This window comes from Bombina bombina, chromosome 1, assembly GCF_027579735.1.
Source record: "Bombina bombina isolate aBomBom1 chromosome 1, aBomBom1.pri, whole genome shotgun sequence".
Lineage (NCBI taxonomy): Eukaryota > Metazoa > Chordata > Amphibia > Anura > Bombinatoridae > Bombina > Bombina bombina.
The window spans coordinates 417766785-417790079 of record NC_069499.1 but is presented as its reverse complement, the minus strand read 5'-3'; the positions used below and the strand labels follow the sequence as shown (position 1 = coordinate 417790079).

General features: G+C 36.5%; 1 protein-coding gene across 1 annotated transcript in view; it reads left to right on the top strand.

Annotated features, from left to right (window-relative positions):
- The window catches only part of CD302 (CD302 molecule), a 97708-nt gene that overhangs the window by 6027 nt on the left and 68386 nt on the right, over window positions 1-23295 (top strand). The window contains exon 2 of the mRNA XM_053698350.1: window positions 15236-15343. Coding sequence (XP_053554325.1) covers window positions 15236-15343 — 108 coding nt within the window. The remainder of the gene's footprint in view (window positions 1-15235; window positions 15344-23295) is intronic.

Sequence of the window (23295 nt, the reverse complement as noted above, 5' to 3'; positions counted from 1 at the left end):
TTAATAAAATAATCTTTTAAAGTACATACAGTGTTGCACTACTGGTCTATGTTTGTATCCCCTTTCTTATATGTTTATGATACATCATACTACTGAGAGGAGGATATCTGACCGAATCTGCAACAAAAGGGATCCATTCTACCATATTGAGGAGGCACTGAAGCGGTTTCTGGGATTGCCGAGGGACATCCATTCCTTTAAGGGACGCATTTACTTACCTCATAGGATTGAGGTCACCTGCTGTAAGTAGGCATCTATCTGCACTTTTGGATTACATAAGAATAAGATTGCATACTAAGCTAATTTGGGAGTCCAAGAGTGTGTGTTCTTATACGGATATTGCATTACAAATATTGACTTATTCATCATCAATTTTTATTAACCTTTAAGAATAAGGTGTTTTTTAAATCAACCTGGGACTTGATCAATTCATTGATTTCATTTATTTATTTTGTGTCAATTGACTAAGCTAATACAGTTTCTATATATATGTACTGTATTGGACTACTTAATCTGTTCAATTTTTCTCTATACAGTACATTGTATGAATCGTTTTCTGTAGTGTACTTCACCAGGTTTTGAAAGACCATAAGAAGAATATCAACCTACTTATTTATTGGCAAATTAATTTATTCATTTATTTATCTGGTTGTTGTTTTTTATTTACCTTTTTATTCATTTATCAATATAGTTTTATACACTTATTCAGCTATCTGTATAACCAAATAGCATTTATCCTCAGTCATACACATATAAGTAATTACATCTGTATACGGTCATATAAGCCAAGCGCCTGGATACCTATCTTCTCACCAATTTCTCAAACAAACTAGGAATAAGATAGTCCAAGGTGGGGACCTTCTATCTATCATTATTCCAGGTATCAGGCAGCAGGTTTATTCTACTAAAAATTAGAGCCATGGGCCAAGGGTTATACACTTAGCGCTGATTTATTTATCCTCTTTTAAGCCATATATATATATATATATATATATATATATTTCTAAATTATTTGAAGACCCATATAAGAAGCCTTGGTCACTGTTGCTTTTGAAGAACTTTGAAGTGAAAGTTGTGCTGATTACCTGACATATGTTCTTCGGTAAGGCCACTAGGCTGTAGGTAGAATATATAGTTGACAGGGCCGAATCTACTATTTGATGAGACCCCCTGCTTTCAAATCCTAGGCTGCCGGCCTGAGGCAAATCCTGGCACCCTAGAATAGCTAAGCCTCATCTATTAGTAAAGTTACAGATAAATCAGAATTATAGAGAACAACTTTCTTATACTATATATAGGCATAATTCATTATTTTTGTAGGTCTTCTCATATATTCTGTGGCTCTTCTCCACCTAATTAGCAAGCATAGAGTTTTCTAATCACTATTAAACTTCCTGATGTTGTCTCCCCTGATATCCTATTTTATTTTACAACTAAGATTATACTAAAGCACTGTAAAATGAGGTTTGAAATGTGAGACACAAGAGTGGTCTTTCCGCATTAGGATACCTTCTATTCTTTAAACTGCTCCTTAACTTTTTAAGGTCCAAGAGTGGCCTCCTAAGCTTTATTTAGATGGTTTGCATTCAGAATGGCATACCAGCCTACTGGTTCCTATCTATTTGTTAATGTTCAGTGTATTCTGCTTTAATGTTGTATTGAAGCTATATTTTCATTCACTTTCTGTATTCTGTTTATATGCCTAGAATGAAACCTCAATTAAAAAAAAATGTTAAGGATGAAACTGTAAGATAATTCAATATTGCCTGGTATAGGCAGTAGGCTATACATAGAATTAATTAAAGAGATATTAAAAGACAAATACTCTACTTTGTTAGAGCATTTTATTACAATACTGTTGCTTGCATATAAATATAAATCTTGTTAATTAGATAATGCATAGCAGTCTTTTCCACAGAACATTTTGCCACGTGGGTGGCATTATGTAGTATCTGGGTGAGGCCACCAAGTGGACTGAGAGGATGCACAGTAAATTACCTCCCATGTCAGTATGAGGGGATTAACAGTAAGTTACCTCCCATGTCAGTATGAGGGGATGCACAGTAAATTACCTCCCATGTCAGTATGAGGGGATTAACAGTAAATTACCTCCCATGTCAGTATGAGGGTGTGCACAGTAAGTTACCTCCCATGTCAGTATGAGGGGAGGCACAGTAATTTACCTCCCATGTCAGTATGAGAGTGTGCACAGTAAGTTACCTCCCATGTCAGTATGAGGGTGTGCACAGTAAATTACCTACCATGTCAGTATGAGGGTGTGCACAGTAAGTTACCTCCCATGTCAGTATGAGGGTGTGCACAGTAAGTTACCTCCCATGTCAGTATGAGGGTGTGCACAGTAAATTACCTACCATGTCAGTATGAGGGGATGCACAGTAACTTACATCCCATGTTAGTATGAGGGGATGCACAGTATGTTACCTCCCATGTCAGTATGAGCGTGTGCACAGTAAGTTACCTCCCATGTCAGTATGAAGGTGTGCACAGTAAGTTACCTCCCATGTCAGTATGAGGGGATTAACAGTAAGTTACCTCCCATGTCAGTATGAGGGGATTAACAGTAAATTACCTCCCATGTCAGTATGAGGGGATGCACAGTAAATTACCTCCCATGTCAGTATGAGGGGATGCACAGTAAGTTACCTCCCATGTCAGTATGAGGGGATGCACAGTAAGTTACCTCCCATGTCAGTATGAGGGGATTAACAGTAAGTTACCTCCCATGTCAGTATGAGGGGATTAACAGTAAGTTACCTCTTATGTCAGTATGAGGGGATGCACAGTAAGTTACCTCCCATGTCAGTATGAGGGGATGCACAGTAAGTTACCTCCCATGTCAGTATGAGGGGATTAACAGTAAATTACCTCCCATGTCAGTATGAGGGTGTGCACAGTAAGTTACCTCCCATGTCAGTATGAGGGGATGCACAGTAATTTACCTCCCATGTCAGTATGAGGGTGTGCACAGTAAGTTACCTCCCATGTCAGTATGAGGGTGTGCACAGTAAATTACCTACCATGTCAGTATGAGGGTGTGCACAGTAAGTTACCTCCCATGTCAGTATGAGGGTGTGCATAGTAAGTTACCTCCGATGTCAGTATGAGGGTGTGCACAGTAAATTACCTCCCATGTCAGCATGAGGGGATGCACAGTAAGTTACCTCCCATGTCAGTATGAGGGGATTAACAGTAAGTTACCTCCCATGTCAGTATGAGGGGATTAACAGTAAGTTACCTCCCATGTCAGTATGAGGGGATGCACAGTAAGTTACCTCCCATGTCAGTACGAGGGTGTGCACAGTAAGTTACCTCCCATGTCAGTATGAGGGGATTAACAGTAAGTTACCTCCCATGTCAGTATGAGGGTGTGCACAGTAAGTTACCTCCCATGTCAGTATGAAGGTGTGCACAGTAAGTTACCTCTCATGTCAGTATGAAGGTGTGCACAGTAAGTTACCTCCCATGTCAGTACGAGGGTGTGCACAGTAAGTTACCTCCCATGTCAGTATGAGGGGATGCACAGTAAGTTACCTCCCATGTCAGTATGAGGGTGTGCACAGTAAGTTACCTCCCATGTCAGTATGAGGGGATGCACAGTAAGTTACCTCCCATGTCAGTACGAGGGGATGCACAGTAACTTACCTCCCATGTCAGTATGAGGGTGTGCACAGTAACTTACCTCCCATGTCAGTATGAGGGTGTGCACAGTAAGTTACCTCCCATGTCAGTATGAGGGGGATGCACAGTAAGTTACCTCCCATGTCAGTATGAGGGTGTGCACAGTAACTTACCTCCCATGTCAGTATGAGGGGATTAACAGTAAGTTACCTCCCATGTCAGTACGAGGGTGTGCACAGTAAGTTACCTCCCATGTCAGTATGAGGGGATTAACAGTAAGTTACCTCCCATGTCAGTATGAGGGTGTGCACAGTAAGTTACCTCCCATGTCAGTATGAGGGGATGCACAGTAAGTTACCTCCCATGTCAGTATGAGGGGATGCACAGTAAGTTACCTCCCATGTCAGTATGAGTGGATGCACAGTAAGTTACCTCCCATGTCAGTATGAGGGTGTGCACAGTAAGTTACCTCCCATGTCAGTATGAGGGTGTGCACAGTAAATTACCTCCCATGTCAGTATGAGGGGATGCACAGTAACTTACATCCCATGTCAATATGAGGGGATGCACAGTAAGTTACCTCCCATGTCAGTATGAGGGGATGCACAGTAAGTTACCTCCCATGTCAGTATGAGGGTGTGCACAGTAAGTTACCTCCCATGTCAGTATGAGGGTGTGCACAGTAAGTTACCTCCCATGTCAGTATGAGGGTGTGCACAGTAAGTTACCTCCCATGTCAGTATGAGGGTGTGCTCAGTAAGTTACCTCCCATGTCAGTATGAGGGTGTGCACAGTAAGTTACCTCCCATGTCAGTATGAGGGTGTGCACAGTAAGTTACCTCCCATGTCAGTATGAGGGGATGCACAGTAAGTTACCTCCCATGTCAGTATGAGGGAATTAACAGTAAGTTACCTCCCATGTCAGTATGAGGGGATGCACAGTAAGTTACCTCCCATGTCAGTACGAGGGGATGCACAGTAACTTACCTCCCATGTCAGTATGAGGGGATGCAAAGTAACTTACCTCCCATGTCAGTATGAGGGGATGCAAAGTAACTTACCTCCTATGTCAGTATGAGGGGATGCAAAGTAACTTACCTCCTATGTCAGTATGAGGGGATGCAAAGTAACTTACCTCCCATGTCAGTATGAGGGGATGCACAGTAAGTTACCTCCCATGTCAGTACGAGGGAATGCACAGTAAGTTACCTTGAGGGGATGCACAGGAAAGTCCCCCCCCTCTCATGTCTGCCTGAGGGATGCACAGTAAGTTACTGACTGGAGGTGCTCACAGTAAGTTACCCCATCAGGTTGTATATAATGATTTATCAATGGACTAAGTAAAAAAAAGCATCTGACAGGACACATGTGTACCAGGAACACAGTAGTATTATTTATCACGTTTACTTCACATTTACGCAATGTACCGAGACTCAGCCTTGTCACGCAGAAGTGGAAGTCAACATACTTAGTTAATAGGACATCAGGAATTGTAGTCAAGGGCAGATTTCTCCTTGCTAGAATTCTGAGCATAACCGATAGTCATGTGTAGGGCTGCAACTAACGTTTTGTTTTTTTTTATAATCGATTAGTTGGACAATTAATAGGATAAAATAAATATTTTTTTTAGAATATAAACATTTGAAATAGCATTGTTATTCACGCAGATAGTTTATATGTAATATTGAGATAAAAGAAATAATGTGCTAATTTAAATCAGTGGGTATATGAAATGTAACGCAGACCCTAAGGGTACACATTTAGCAAGAATAACATGGCTTATTTAACTACCAGTTACTAGCTGGAAGGTCAGCAGAATCCACCAGGCAGTGCAGGGATTTGACTGTGGGGAGAACACTGCATAGTTAAAGTCAGCTCCAGAACAGTAATGTACTACAGGCAGCTAGCTGGTGATTGGTGGCTATTCATATATGCCTTTTGTCATTGGCTCACCAGATGTGTTCTTCTAGGTCCCTTTAGTGTACTGCTGGACTAGTGTTGACTTTAAAGGGACATGAAATACAAAATTCATATAGAGCATGCACTTTTAAGCAACTTTTCAAGTTACTTCTATTATCAAATATGCTTCATTCTCTTGGTATCCTCCTTTGTTGAAAGAGCAGTAATGCACTGCAGTGAGCTAACTAAACAAAACAGGTGAGCAAATGACAAGAGGCATAGGCAGTTACAAAAACAAGTTTATGAATCCTTTGGAGTTTTGCACTGATTGGTATGATCTTCATAAGCAATTGTTATTGTAGTTTTCAGTTTTTTTATTGAAGATATTGAGTAATCATTCAAAGTGCAGACTGGAAAAATTAAGTGAACCTCTGTTCTCCAAAAGCTATTAGGAGTCAGGTATCTCAATTATGAGATGAGATTGGAAATGTGGGTTACACAGATGCCCTGCCCTTTAATTAAAGGCACAAATAAAGCCTGCAGCCACCAATCACCAGCAAGCTCCCGATTATGCATTGCTGTTCCTGAGTCTACCTATGTATGCTTCTCAACAAAGGGTACCTAGAGAATAAAGCAAACTAGATATAGAAATTAATGGGAACGTAGTTGAAAATTGCATGTTTGTGAAAGAAATATTTGGCTTTACTGTCCCTTTAACTATGTGTTTTACCCACTTGCATAGTTAAACACATAGATAATTTTATTATTGTACAATTGCTTACACATAACATTGTGAAATAGAAGAATAAGTGTATATCTCCAGCGCCAAAGGGTGCCACTACACCAGCTCCTATATGCAAGATCTCCCGACCAGATCTTAAAAAGTTACAGAAAATATCATAGGCTGAAAGGAGCGCTTAGATCACCTAAATGGAGTCTTAGCTGTGTAGAGTCAGAGGGGTATTCCAAAATAGTATAAAACTAATAATATTAGGATTAAAATGTATACATATTTATTTCACAGATAATAAAAATATATAAAATCACAAAAATCTTGAAATAAAACATTCACAGGATCCTAGGATAAACTGGGGCCCTGACTGTGTAGTGGGAATCTTCCTTTGCCTCAAGGGAATGTAGAATACAGAACTTTATAAAACATCCAATGTACAATATAACAGTCTTCCTTTAAAATATATATAAATCTTATAAAAGTGGAAAAAATCGGTTGCGCAGATGTAGTCAATGCACAAATCTGCTAGAGCAATGCTAGACAATGATAAACAATTTAAACAATGCTAGACATTGATAAACAAAAATGATAGACAATTTAAAACAAGAGGTATCGATACCTATAAAAATGACCTTATAAAAATAACCGTGCAAAATATGAATCGGTGAAAAAATGTATATAAGACAAAAAATAAATAATCCTTGTGAGGTAAAAAAAAGCGGTTGTGAAGTGAAAAAAACAATTGCTTAAAAAATGCAATTTCTAAAATACCAAAATTGTGGAAAAATGTGTAAGTGTAGTTGTACACCTTTTCAAAAATCCTAATGTCAATATTCCATATATAACATCATGGTGAAGAAATGTTGTGAAAAAATATATTGTGAAAAATAAATGGTGATAATGTCTTAATAAAATTGTGAAAGTTAATATCTTTAAGAAAAGTCTCTTAATAAAAATTGTCCAAATGTCCTTCAGATAGCACAATTATAATCCAATTTGTACAAGTGGAGATATCCTTGCTATAGTGTTTAGATGGTGGATGGTTCCTAATATATTTACTCCAGATAGGATGTTTCCATATATCTTCAATGTCTTAAGCAAAAAAATAAACAAACATGGTGCAATATTGCTATTACAAAAATGGCTGAATAGGTAATGAACTCACCAAATAGGGACCTGAGCCGTGAATATCAGTAACAATCTACGCGTTTCGATCCTCCTGGATCAGAACGCGTAGATTGTTACTGATATTCACGGCTCAGGTCCCTATTTGGTGAGTTCATTACCTATTCAGCCATTTTTGTAATAGCAATATTGCACCATGTTTGTTTATTTTTTTGCTTAGGACATTGAAGATATATGGAAACATCCTATCTGGAGTAAATATATTAGGAACCATCCACCATCTAAACACTATAGCAAGGATATCTCCACTTGTACAAATTGGATTATAATTGTGCTATCTGAAGGACATTTGGACAATTTTTATTAAGAGACTTTTCTTAAAGATATTAACTTTCACAATTTTATTAAGACATTATCACCATTTATTTTTCACAATATATTTTTTCACAACATTTCTTCACCATGATGTTATATATGGAATATTGACATTAGGATTTTTGAAAAGGTGTACACATACACTTACACATTTTTCCACAATTTTGGTATTTTAGCAATTGCATTTTTTAAGCAATTGTTTTTTTCACTTCTCAACCGCTTTTTTTACCTCACAAGGATTATTTATTTTTTGTCTTATATACATTTTTTCACTGATTCATATTTTGCACGGTTATTTTTATAAGGTCATTTTTATAGGTATCGATACCCTCTTGTTTTAAATTGTCTATCATTTTTGTTTATCATTGTCTAGCATTGTTTAAATTGTTTATCATTGTCTAGCATTGCTCTAGCAGATTTGTGCATTGACTACATCTGCGCAACCGATTTTTTTCCACTTTTATAAGATTTATATATATTTTAAAGGAAGACTGTTATATTGTACATTGGATGTTTTATAAAGTTCTGTATTCTACATTCCCTTGAGGCAAAGGAAGATTCCCACTACACAGTCAGGGCCCCAGTTTATCCTAGGATCCTGTGAATGTTTTATTTCAAGATTTTTGTGATTTTATATATTTTTATTATCTGTGAAATAAATATGTATACATTTTAATCATAATATTATTAGTTTTATACTATTTTGGAATACCCCTCTGACTCTACACAGCTAAGACTCCATTTAGGTGATCTAAGCGCTCCTTTCAGCCTATGATATTTTCTACACATAACATTGTCCCTTCATATATTTGAAGGTTTCTATCATGTCACCCCTTTCCCTTCTGTCCTCTAAACCAGGGCTTCTTAAACTTTTACCACTCACGAGACATTTTTACGTGACCCCGGATATATAAAATGGGTATACAAATCAAACATTTACTGATAATAAATCATACTCATTCTCGCCCCTTCATGCTCATACTCCTCCCTTCCATGCTCACTCCCCTGCCACTTCCATACTCCCCCTTCCATGCTCACCCCCCTGCCACTTCCATACTCCCCCTTCCATGCTCACTCCCCTGCCCCTTCCATACTCCCCCTTCATACTCCCCCTTCACACTCATACTCCCCCCTTCCATACTCATACTCCCCTTTCCATGCTCATACTCCATCTTCATACACCCCCTTCAATTCTCATACTCCATCTTCATACACCCCCTTCAATTCTCATACTCCCCCTTCCATGCTCACTGCCCCTTCAATGCTCACTCCCCTACACCTTCCATACTCCCCTTTCATATTCATACCCCCTTCCATACTCATACTCCCCCTTCCATGCTCACTTCCCTGCTCTTTCCATACTACCCATTCATATTCATACCCCTTCCATGCTCATACACTCCTGTCAATGCTCATACTCTCCCTTCCATACTCATACCCTCCCTTCCATACACATACTCCCACCATGAGTTACTAATTGATCTGTGCTTGTATACGGATATTCATAAACTCTGGTTTGTTTCCTGCATGGAAGGAAAAAAAACTGAATAGCCCTGGTCTGGGAGATTTTGATTACATATTATAAGTCTTTGTCTTCACAGAATCTCTTGATACCCAAGATTGGGAAACTAAAACTGTAAAAAGCTTGATGGAGTCGATCTGATAACACCTGAAATCAATTTTGCTTACCCAGGGACCAGGTTAATATGTGAGCCATGGTAACAGGGAAAAAAAACAAAAACTTTCATGGGAGTTTGACACTGATTTCTAAGAGTAGCTACCAGTAATCTCGCTTATAACTCCTACAAAGATAGGCCTCCTTCCAAACCTGCTTGGCAAGGACCTACTCTGCAGGGCTCCCTCTTCACCAGGAGGCCCCTTCTTATACTGCCCTCCCTGAATTTTTTGTGACCCCCATAGTTTAAGAAGGGCTGCTCTAAACTATACATATTTAAGTCATAGAGTCTTTGTACATTTTATATATTGGTGTACCATTTTAGTAGCCATCCTTTGGATAGTTTCTAGTTTATTTATATCCTTCTAGAGATATGGTCTCCAGAACTGTACACAGTATTCCTGATGAGGCCTAATTAGCTATCTGTAAAGTGGCATAAGAACATTGCTATTTCTGCTAGTAATACCTCTCCTAATGCAAGTGTTTGACAGGCTGCACTTCTGCATTGTTACCAAATTTTAAATAATCTGAAATAATAATTCCCAAGTCCCTATCCTCTTTAGTTAGTCATTAATGTACCATTGAGACTATATTTGACCTTTGGGTTTTTTGGTTGCTATATGGATAACTTTGATTTTGGTAATATTACATTTTAGATCCCATTTATTTGCCCAGTCAAGTTTTTTAATATTTAGAAAACTAACTTAATACAAGTTATTACAGATCTTACAATAATAACTGTATAGAAAAAGAGAAAAAAACAACACTCCTCTCTGAGCAAACCGCAGCCTTCTTCCAGTTTCTCCCGAAAGACTGTTAAAGATACTTTGAATTTGGAAAAAGAGGCGAAGGTTCTAATGTTTCCCCTTCAATAAATTGAAGCTTCCAATAATAGCTGGGGAAGAGAAACTTCACTTTGGTGTGTATAGATGAACACAATAAAATGGGTGCAATATACTCACTCCGATAAGTTCAGAGTCCAACTCCTTCAATTCTCCAGAGTGCTTCTTTAATGTGGAGTAAGGTTTTTGTAGGATTAGGTCCTTTGGGGATATATCTGAAAGGAATAGAGCTTTCACTGGTATATGCTATATTCAATAGAGTATATTAAGTGCAGTATACTCACTCCGATAAAGTCGGAATCCAGCTCCTCACAATGTGGTTAAAAAAGATGTTTTGCAGTTTCAAAAAGGCATTAAAACAAAGTTGAGAAAGTGCTGGTTTTTGAAACCCTCAGGTGCTTTAAATACAGGTAAGTAATGTTCCACTTCCGGTTTCCAGGGAATTGGACTCACAATATTTGCAATGAAAAACATCCTATTTTAACAGTTTATCCCCATCCAATTTTATATTATGTCTATATTATTATAATAACTTCAAAAGCTAATTGGCGTAATAAAGCTGTTTTTTGTTTTAGAATTATAATCTCAAACTATTATTGCGATTGGATGAGTATGAACTAATTCTATTCAATCCCTTACAACTTCCTTATTGTCAGCCAACCAGATGGATCATTGAAAACAGTTCCCATTCAAGTAGTCATGTTATAGAGTTCCAAATCAGGTCAGTTTTTTATATCGGAATCACATGGTGTATTTGGACCAATGGTGATGCTGTTAATACGTCCCTTGGCTTGTTCACATTATTGTTCCATATATTGTTGTATTATTGTCTAATGCATATCGATGATCAGAAAAGTCCTTTCTAAAATATACAATAATGGCACGAACCACCAGTAATATAGTATAGTGCAAGATGTTAAATATACAGTGAAAAAAGTTACATCGTAATGTTAGCAATTGAAATGCTAAATAGGCACTAATTATATAGTACTTATTTTAAGCTCTATAAACGTGCAAAACATTTTTTTAAAAATTGTTAAGTTCCCAATGATGATTGTGAAACTAATGTTCACCTAATATTTGATTATCTTTTTATAGAGTGTTGAACTTATGTTAGTGAAAATAAAGTAGTTTTTACATGTAATTTGTAAATGTGATTTTTAAAGTGCTATAATCCTTGCTTACTTTAGTGAAGGAATATTTGCTTTTATTCAAAGTTGTCAATCTAAAACTAAATATTATACTCTTATTTGGATCATTTTATTTGTGGTACTTTAGTGCTCAGTGTCAGGTTGACTATATGGCCATTCATTAAATCTTGTAATAAGTCATATTTATAAGTCTTATTTATGTGAACCCTGATGATTGCTAGCTAAGAATTGTATTGCCAACATTTTACTTCTCATAGTATACAATTAAACGGATATACTATCTGCAGCAGAGGTGCAGCCAGATAACCTGAAAGAGGTGCCAAGGATTCTAAAAAATTAAACTAGTGATGGTGATACTAATGTGAGAATATAGCAACAATAGTTAGTCAAAGAAAGTTAATCATAAAATGTGCTATATACTAGAGATAAACTTGTCACTAGAAAGGTATTTTTATTATACTACAGGCAAATTGGACTTCTATGCTGAAATGATGTACTTTTGGGAGTCCTATCATCACCCCAGACAGATGTGAACCCCCTTAGACCTGCACCCTAGGCTCATATGATTGAGGAGTTTCGCATGGAACTTGTCAGAGAGAGAATTAAGGATCATTGTTAGTACAATGGTGAGAAGTGCCATTCCCTGACAGCTGAGGGCACATACACACCACTAACTATATCCACCTTGACTTAAGACGGTGAGGATGACAAAATGAATAGAGGATGGTTTCGCTGAAATAGCCATCTATACAGAGTATTACGGAATTAGACCCTTTGTTTGTTTGAATGAGGTGGGAACTGTTTAATTTTACTGCACTTTTTAATATGTATGAGATCATTACTGTTGGAAAGGGGAAGATATTGTTTGAGCCATTTTATATGCAAATTATATAAAAATCGTCACAGAAGTCACCGTACATTAGGCTATGATTGTAATAGTTTATTTACTGCTGAAGTCCTGTTATCACTGTATCGCAATTTTTATTGTATTGTAAAATTTGACATAAATAAAAAGATTAAACAAAAAAATAAAATACAAAAAAAAAAGTGCTATATAAATATGCTGTGAAAAAAATAAAATAAAAAAAAAAGTTCAGATCTCTAAAGTGAATATCAATTCAAAACTTGAAGTAAAAATAATATATATAGTTTGACATAGAAAAAATATGTCAAAATTATATCAAAATCAGTCACAATAAGTGATCATACTAAAAAAAATTAAATGAAATGAAATAAAATAGAAATAAAATAAAAAAAAATGTAAAAAAATAAAAAATGAGTGTTACGGATATGTGGTAATGTCCCCGCAAAATCTAATAAAAAATCAAATTAAATCAGAGCATAAACCACAAAACAGATAGATTGCTATTGCAAATGAGAGGCAGAGTCCACACAGAGTTAGACAAACACAAATGAGTGTTACGGATATGTGGCAATGTCCCTGCAATAATTAGTCAGAAATCAAATTAAATCAGAGCATAAACCACAAATAACAGATAGATGGCAATTGCAAATGAGAGGCAGAGTCCACACAAAAGTAGGCAAACTGTCAGAGTTAGCTTAGAGCATATACCACATATAACGGATATGTAGCAATGTCCACACAATAGTTTCCAGGCAGCTCCTCTGGTGCGTCGTGCCCTGACACAAGATGGCAATCTATAACAGAAAAGACAGATGGCACCACATAGTGCAGATCAATGAGTAAAATTTTTTGAAGAAGAGATGTATACGTAGCAGGTATCTCACTCACTTGGTAGTAAGCACTGATGTGCAATACAAGCAGGCCGAGTCCAAAGAGTCGCTCGGCAGACTCACCAGGCACCTGGAACAGATGGTCTTTGTTGTCCCGGCAACAAGAGAATCAGGAGCAGTGCAGTTTCCAAAGGACTTCTTTGCTGTTACACAGCTATTGTTAGGTGGATAGCAGTCTCTGATAGTTTGGCAGCAGCAGCACTTAGGTAACAAGTGCAAATGGACATCAAACACAGTGCAACAAATGCTTCAGAAATGATCAGGAGTACAGCAGCAATGAAACGGATTCAAAAGGGTTTAATACAGCATAAAAGCATATAAAAACAAGCAACGCGTTTCTCCGTGTCCCACTACGGTTTCATCAGGGACACGGAGAAACGCGTTGCTTGTTTAGCCTTAAGCCAGCAATATACCAACCCTACAATCTTAGCATCTACCCCAAGGCAATATATTCTGTGATTAAAATTTGTTGTGTGGGACAGTGTCATTTGCTTTGCTAAAGTCTAGAAACATCTACAGCTCCTCCCTGGTCTATTAATTTAGTTACATGGTCAAATAAATTATTTAGATTAGTCTGACATGATCTTCCAGCATACAAGTCTTTCTTTTAAGAGAGTTTCCATTAAGTTCCATGTAATTTAGGTCAAACTGACTGGCCTATCGTTTGCTAACTTAGCAGAATCTTCCCTCCTACACTCTTTTGGAACAACTCCTATTAACAGAGACTGATTAAATAAATCAGCTAATGGAGTAGCTATCACTTACAGGATGAAGCTCTAATAGAACCCTTGGATTAATATTATCTGGACCCACAGACTTATTTACTTATAATTTTGATAAAGGCCTTGAAACCTCTTCCTCTGTTAAAAGAAACATATTATTCACATTATGCTTTAAAATGACATCCCTTAATAGAATTTCACTTTCTTCACAATCTGTTATAAAGACTGAACAAACGTAATCAATTAGATAGTTTTCTATTTATTTATCTCCTTCCTCTATTCTATCATCAGTTTTGAGTCTTGCTATCACTCCTGAATATTAAACCATACAGACTAATGATCACTAGAGCCTAAGTTCTCCCCCACAGACACTTCAGATACTACATCACTGTTTGTAATTACTAAATCTAATATAGCTCCTTTACGCTGGTTCTTTAACCAGTTGTTCAAGTGATTGCAAAGATTCTAGAATATACATACTTCTAGTTGATTCGGCAACTGGAACTTCCCAGTCTACATCAGCCATATTAAAGTCCCCCACTTCAATAACCTTGCCCCTCATTGTAATTGTTGCTATTTCATCAATTAATAGTTGATCTGATGCTTCATCCTGTAATGGAAGCCTATTTAATTTCAGAACAGAATTAAATTGGATTGTTTGTAAAATTCAAAATCCTTTAAATGGTTGGAGATGCATTTGACCTTAAGCCTACGGGGTTAAGAGGGTTGTTGAAGGGTTTTGATGTGGTCTTTTGGCTGGTACTAACTTCTGAACTACCAAAGAGGGTTATAATGCTCTGGTTTACAACATACTAAAGGCTTACAATTTTGATGTGACTGGGGTCTGTTGAGAGTTGAGGTGCATTACTGCCTAAAGGGATAGCAAAGTCAAGATTCAACTTGCATGATTCAGATAGAGCATGTCATTTTAAGACACTTTTAAATTCAATTCTATTTTCAAATGTGCTTCATTCTCTTGTTATCCCTTGTTGAACAATAATATGCATATATCCTACACTAGTAGTGTTTCTTGTGATTGGCTGACAAGATGTGTTCATCCAGCTGCTAGTAGTCCAATGTTGTTCCTTTAGCAAAGGATAACAAGATAATGAAGCAAATTTGATAATAGAAGTAAATTGGAAACTTGTTTAAAATTGTATATTCTATCCAAATCATGAAATAAAATATTTTGGGGTTTACTCTCCCTTTAAAGGCTTACTTATCCAAACTGCTACTCCAGTCTGCAGGCCTTGCTTGTGATTAACCAAACGTTAAGTTTTTAGTAATTGTCTTTTTTTTTCTTTTTTTTTTCTGAACAGACTGTCCATCTCCATCTTGGGTTCAGTTCAACAACAACTGCTACACTTTTCTTCATGAAACATTAAAGAACTCACTTAATATTGGAGTTGCTCGAGATCTTTGCAAAGGTAGATATCAAAAAATGTTAATTTTCTATTTTAAATTGTCCTTAAAGGGACAGTAAATGCAAAAAATAATGTTACATAATTCTGCACATAGTGTAAAATTATGTAACTTTATCTTAGCGACAGCTGAGATTTTACCTCTCAAAGTTGCACTTACCTAGTCTCCTCTCCAGGCTCTTCTGATCATGTCTTCTTTTTCAAAAGCGCTTTGTGGGCGCGCTGTCTGAATGTAGCGTGCTCCCAATCTGGTAGCGGGAGCAAGCTACATTCTGTTCAGTAGCGTGATCGGGCGTGCTGTGATTAGACAGCTCACCTGTGAAGCGCTTCTGAAAAAGAAGACATGATCAAAAGATCCTTGAGAGGAGACCAGGTAAGTGGATTTTTAAAGCTATCGCTAAGATAATGTAACATAATTCTGCAGAATTATGTAACATTGTTTTTTGCATTTACTGTCCATTTAAAGGTAGTGTGCAAGAGGAATGTGTATGTTCTAGATTTTTTTTTTTTTTTTTTTTAAATTCAAGCAGCAGCTATCAAAAAAAGTTACAAAATATAAATGAAAGTAAAGAAAAATACATTTATTTGTCCCATAATAATTTAACTGGTGGGAAAAAATATTATGTTGGCGAAAAATCTTCCTCTGGCCAGGCTTATTCGTGTTAACGCCATAAGGAAAAATAAACAACTGAAAGTTTAGATGAAGTTGTTATTAATTAATTAAATAAAAGATATCCTTTAACCCCTTTGCTGCTAAACCTTTTATACACTCCTGTGCTAAGCTGATTTTGAGTGTTTTCTTTGGTTTTTGCTGCTTACATTTTAACACGATTTTAAGTCATATTTCAGTGAGTGACCTACGCAACTATTATATATATATTATTATTTTTTTAAGCAGGGCCAGCAGACTCAGAATATACAATTCTTAAATGTATATTTTATTGCAGATGAGAAGGCTGCAACAAAAATGTTTTAAAAAAATATATATATTTTTGTTAGAAAAAGGATACCGCTAGTGCTACTGTGATCACCTTACAAAACTGTTTTTTAAAGTTTTGTGAGAGGTCTATACTGGCTTTCGGGGTTGTAATAAAAACTGGAGGGACCCCTTATACCAGAGTAGAAAAAAAGCACTTTTTTTTTTGCCAGATGATCGAGGTCATTACAATAAAATGATCTACAAATGAATATAGTTTTTATTTTATTTTTTATTTAAATGGCACTTGTCCACTATAACATAAATATTTTTGTGGCTCTAAAAACATTTTTGATTTAAGTATTTTTTATTGGGTTAAACAATAATTTTACAACAGTACATATTACAGAAAAGAGAGGTCTCAATCATACAAATTTTCAAACAGGGGTTACAGAGGGAGACGTGGAAGAGGTAGAAGAGGCAGAAACAATCATTATCAAGAGGAGAGGAAAGTTAGATTCTCAGAAAGTGAAGTAGAATCCACAGATGATAATTCAACATCAGAGGGAGAGAGCTCAGCAACAATGAATCTCACTAACATAAACTCTGCACCCCTCACCCATGATCCCGTTACCCAAGAACAGGTAGTGAGACCCAAAATTAAATCCATTTTAACTCAACCACAGATGGGATTAGAGTACCTAGGAGAGGTTAACAGCAACAGCAAATATAAGCCAACACAGAGAAATATTAATGTTAATAGCAATAGTGACATGGATAAGGTTTTTCAGTTAAGACCAAAAGGACCAGAAGGGGGGCACAAGTACACAGATAAACAAAAACTATCAGGTACCCACACAAAATCAGCAAACACAGATGCAAACCAGGTCCACACAGTACCCCCAAAAAGGGGTCATTACTCAAAATACCAGTAAACAATGTAATGAATATTTCTGACTATGAATTAAGTGATATAGAGATTAGAGTATTGATCAAGGGTCTCAGCTTTGTACCCTCCTCCAACTTCAATTTATTCCAGACTTTATTAGATGTTAACAAATTTATCAGAAATTTGACCCTGAGGAAATTTTATAAAAATAATGAAGTAGAGGAGGAGGACAACCAAGTGGCAACCCTGGTTAGAGATCCACATTTCACATTTGATGAGGTAAGTGATCTAGTTACTATGAATGAACTGTACTCTGAAGGAGCAGTAGGTCATCTAGAACCTGTAAAATTACCTAAATTTAAAAACAAATCCTCATTTTATCCAATACAATCAAGAGGACAGATACTGGAAATGTTCCAGAAAAGGGTAGAAAAAGATTTAACTGAATTATCAGAAAGAGCGCATATTACTAAACACAATTTGTCAAGAAATGAAAGGTTAGCATTGAAGTGTTTACAGGAGAATAATAACCTGGTCATTAGAGCCGCAGATAAAGGTGGATCAGTGGTAGTAATGAGCAGAGAACAATTTGTAAGGAAGCAAACAGGCAATTAAGTGATGGTGACCAATATACCCCATTAAAAGAAGACCCCACTAGTAGATTCGAAAGAGAATTGCAGATTTTGCTAGATGAAGGAAAATATATAGGCATAATTGATGAGAATTCTTTGCAATATTTAAAAGTATCTAATCCAGTAAGACCTATATTTAATCATCTACCAAAAATACATAAGGTAGGATCATCAGTACAGGGTAGACCAATAATCAGTGGAATTGGTTCACTAAATGAAAGGCTATCTCAGTGGTTGGACGCTATCCTTCAACCATTTGTTGAAAAGTTATTGAGTCATTTACAGGACACGAAGCATCTTTTAGGCCTGTTAGATGAACAAGGCTGGATCAATGGAATGATGAGGCTCACTGTGGATGTTAAGTCTTTATATTCCTCCATACCTCATAAAGAAGGGCTGAAAGCGGTTGAGTACTTCCTAATCAGGTCAGGTCAATTCAGTAAGGACTATTGCGAGTTTATACTCAATGTTACAAGTTATTTGCTCACACACAATTATTTCAGCTTTGAGGGTGAGTTCTTACTCCAGAGATGTGGAACTGCAATGGGTGTCAAGTTTGCACCATCCTATGCCAATCTCTACATGGGGTGGTGGGAGCAGTTCCACATCTTTGGAGAAAGGAACTCATTCAGAAATAAAATAGTCTTTTACAAAAGGTTTATTGATGACCTGATACTGATTTGGAAGGGGAGTGAACGTGAGTTAACAAATTTCATGGAGGACTTAAATAGAAATGAAATAGGTCTGAGTTTTACTTATGAGGCAAATAAAATAGTATAAATAAAATAAGTATAAACTATTTGGATATTACTTTGACAGGAGTCCCAGATGAGAATAAGGGCCATATTGAAAGCCAAGTTTATAGGAAAGAAACCACAAAAAACACAATTTTACATTCAAAAAGTAGCCACCCAAAGAGGGTATTCAAGGCCATAATGAAAGGACAATTTGTAAGAACTTTTAGGAACTGTTCTGATAAATGAACTTTTAATAGCCAAGCGAATGAGTTAACAGAAAGGCTAGTATCTAGAGAATATCCAAGAAAAATTGTGGTAGGGATAAAAGAAGAAGTTGAAAAACGGAAAAGGAATGAACTACTAATAATAAGAGATAAGGACAAGTACCAGAGATCAGAATTTGATAAGCAGGGTGTAACTTTCATAACAACTTACAGTGAACAATATGGACAAATTTGTGAGATAGTCTCTAAACATTTTTCGATGTTAACAGCGGATGAGGATCTAGCTGAATTAGCAAGAAAGGGTTGTAGGTTTGCATTCAAGAGAGGCCTTACCATAGGCAATCAAGTAGCACCAACTAGTTTAAGGAATGTTAACCAGGGCCATCAAAGTTCATGGCTGAATGCCAAGGGAGTCTTTAAGTGTCACAATATTGACTGCATTGCATGTGCATATGTGAAGCAGAGCAATGGATATTCAAGTGAGGTAACCAAGGAAAGGTTTTTACATAATAGATGCTTTAATTGCAGACAGAAGTATGTAATCTATTTACTAACTTGTTCCGTTTGTAAGCTTCAGTACATTGGAATGACCTCAAGGGAGGTCAGATCACGAATACGTGAACATGTGGGAAATATAAAACTAGGCACTTTGACAACACCTCTTGTTCAGCATTTTAAATACTGGCATGATAAAGACCCTAATAGTCTTACATGGACCATAATAGAGAATATCCCCAGACCTAAAAGAGGAGGGGATAGGGATCAAATATTAGCCAGACAAGAAGTCTTCTGGATCCTGAGATTAAAAACGAGGAAACCAACAGGCTTAAACAGTGAATATGACCTGATAAATTACTGGAACTAGACAATTAAATTGGATGCTAAACTGGTTATGAGATGAGTGAATTACAATGAATTAAGTTAAAATTAAAATGAAATAAAATAAAACAAAATAAAACCTAATGAAATAAAATTAAATAAAATAAAACAAAATCTTCTATTGCACTAACATACTTTAATGTATTAATTAATATATACACACAAAAGAACAATCAAATTGGTTTACTTGTGGCACATGATTAAAAGCATATAAAGTAATACCAAATATGCTGCAGAAAATTGTGCAGGTATATATATATATATATATATTTATCTATTTCAATTTGTGTGTGTATATATATATATATATATATATGTGATTCATGATCAACATCTATACACGCTTTCTTGCTTTTTGCTTGTTTAACCACAATATAATATACCTTACTATTCTATCTAACATACTGTATTAGTATTAATATTAAATATTAAACATTAACTAAATGAAGCGTGTTGCAAAACAAATCAAATAATTAAATATATAAAATTTAGAGAAATGTATTAGGGAGGATATATGCATTAATCTAGCAATATGTACCCCCCCAATTGTTGTAGCAACATTTAGCTGTAGTTAAACAATGTCTAAAAAGTGTCCTAATGGTATTATTGTCAATTTTCTACCAAAATGAAAGCAAAGAATGGGGGATAGGCTATGATGTCAGATTCTTTTAACCAATAGAATGAAGGCATCAGGGGCCCGATCCGATATGCAGCGTCGCCCGCAAAAGCCGGCGACGCCGAATTTTGCGCGGGTTTGGTATCCTATATACGCCGTAACCTAGAAGTTATGCTTGTATATTTCTGCCTTCGCCCGTATTTTTTTGAGCCATAGACAGGTATACCAAACCCGTGCAGTTTGGTATCCAATATACAGCTTTAGGACTTACGTGGCGAAAATGGAGAAATCTTACTCCATTTTCACCTCGCCACAAATTGCAGCCGTAGTAAGCCTTACGCTGTGTATTGGAGCCCCGTAACTCCCTAAACTACCTGCAAAATAAAACCTAACACCTAATGCATGCGCAATGTCTATCTACCTGTCAACCGCGATCCCCCGCCGCAATCCTTAATAAAGTATTTAACCCCTAAACCGTGGCTCCCGGACCCCGCCGCCAACTACGTTAAAAGTATAACCCCCTAATGTGATCCCCCTACACCGTCGCCAGCTACATTACATACCCCCTAATGTGAGCTCCTACACCGCCGCCAGCTACATTAAACTACCCCCTAATATGAGCCCCTTACACTGCCGCCAGCTACATTAAACTACCCCCTAATGTGAGCTCCTACCCCGCCGCCAGCTACATTAAAATTATTAACCCCTAATCTAATCCCCCTACCCCGCCGCCAGCTACATTAAAATGATTAACACCTAATCTAATCCCCCTACCCCGCCGCCAGCTATATTAAATGTATTAACCCCAATTTAATCCCCCTACACTGCCGCCAGCTATATTAAATTAATTAACCCCTAATCTAATCCCCCTACACCGCCGCCAGCTATATTAAATTAATTAACCCCTAATCTAATCCCCCTACTCCGCCGCCAGCTATATTAAATGTATTAACCCCTAATTTAATCCCCCTACACCGCCGCCAGCTATATTAAATATATTAACCCCTAATCTAATCCCCCTAAAGTAATCGCCTCTATTACCAGCCCTTAAAGGGCCTTTTGCGTGACATTGCCCCAAAGTAACAGCTCTATTGCCAGCCCTTAAAAGGGCTTTTTGCGGGGCATTTCCCCAAAGAAATCAGGTCTTTTACCAGCCCTTAAAAGGGCTTTCTGCTGGGCATAGTCACAAAGAAATCAGCTCTTTTGCATCTAATCTAAATCCCCCTACACCGCCGCCACCTATAATAAATGTATTAACCCCTAATCTAATCCCCCTACACCGCCGCCACCTATATTAAATAGATTAACCCCTAATCTAATCCCCCTACACCGCCGCCAGCTATATTAACTATATTAACCCTAATTATATTAGGGTTAATATAGTTATTATATTATATATATTAACTATATTAACCCTAATTATATTAGGGTTAATATAGTTAATATCGTTATTATATTATATATATATTAAGTATAATAACCCTATCTAACTCTAACATCCCTAACTAAATTCTTATTAAAATAAATCTAATTAATATTAATATTATTAATTAAAATATACCTATTTAAATCTAAATACTTACCTATAAAATAAACCCTAAGATAGCTACAATGTAATTAATAATTACATTGTAGCTATTTTAGGGTTTATATTTATTTTACAGGTAACTTGGTATTCATTTTAACTAGGTACAATAGCTATTAAATAGTTAATAACTATTTAATAGCTACCTAGTTAAAATAATTACCAATTTACCTGTAAAATAAATCCTAACTCTAAATTAAAAAAAGTCTTCCATCCGGGCGATGTCTTCAATCAAGCGGCAAAGAAGAATTCTTCAATCAAACGGCATCTTCAATCTTTTTCTTCGCTCCTCCGACACGGAACATAAATCCGGCACGACGACTTCCCGACGAATGAGGTTCCTTTAAATGACGTCATCCAAGATGGCTTCCATCAAATTCTGATTGGCTGATAGGATTCTATCAGCCAATCGGAATTAAGGTAGGAAAAATCGCCAGGAAGTCGTCGTGCCGGATGGATGTTCCGCGTCGGAGGAGCGAAGAAAGAAGATTGAAGATGCCGCTTGATTGAAGACATAGCCCGGATGGAAGACTTCTTCTCTGCCGCTTAATTGAAGACATCGCCCGGATGGAAGACTTCTTCTCTGCCGCTTGATTGAAGACATCGCCTGGATCGGATGAAGAGTTTGGCCCGGCTGGCTGAAGACAAGGTAGGGAGATCTTCAGGGGGGTAGTGTTAGGTTTTTTTTAAGGGGGGTTTGGGTGGGTTTAGAATAGGGGTATGTGGGTGGTTGGTTGTAATGTTGGGGGGTGGTATTGCGTTTTTTTTTTTTACAGGCAAAAGAGCTGATTTATTTGGGGCATGCCCCACAAAAAGCCCTTTTAAGGCTGGTAAGGTAATAGAGCTGTTAACTTTTTTTAATTTAGAATAGGGTAGGGAATTTTTTTTTATTTTGGGGGGGCTTTATTATTTTATTAGGGGGCTTAGAATAGGTGTAATTAGCTTAAAAATCTTGTAATCTTTTTTTATTTTTTGTAATTTAGTGTTTTGTTTTTTTTGTAATTTAGTTTATTAAATTGTATTTTAGTTTAGATATTTGTAGTTTATTTAATTTATTGATAGTGTAGGTGTATTTGTAACTTAGGTTAGGATTTATTTTACAGGTAAATTGGTAATTATTTTAACTAGGTAGCTATTAAATAGTTATTAACTATTTAATAGCTATTGTACCTAGTTAAAATAAATACCAAGTTACCTGTAAAATAAATATAAACCCTAAAATAGCTATAATGTAATTATTAATATTATTAGGGTTAATATAGTTAACATATAAATTATAATAAATTATATAAACCCTAATATAATTAGGGTTAATATAGTTAATATAGCTGGCGGCGGTGTAGGGGGATTAGATTAGGGGTTAATCTATTTAATATAGGTGGCGGCGGTGTAGGGGGATTAGATTAGGGGTTAATACATTTATTATAGGTGGCGGCGGTGTAGGGGGATTTAGATTAGATGCAAAAGAGCTTATTTCTTT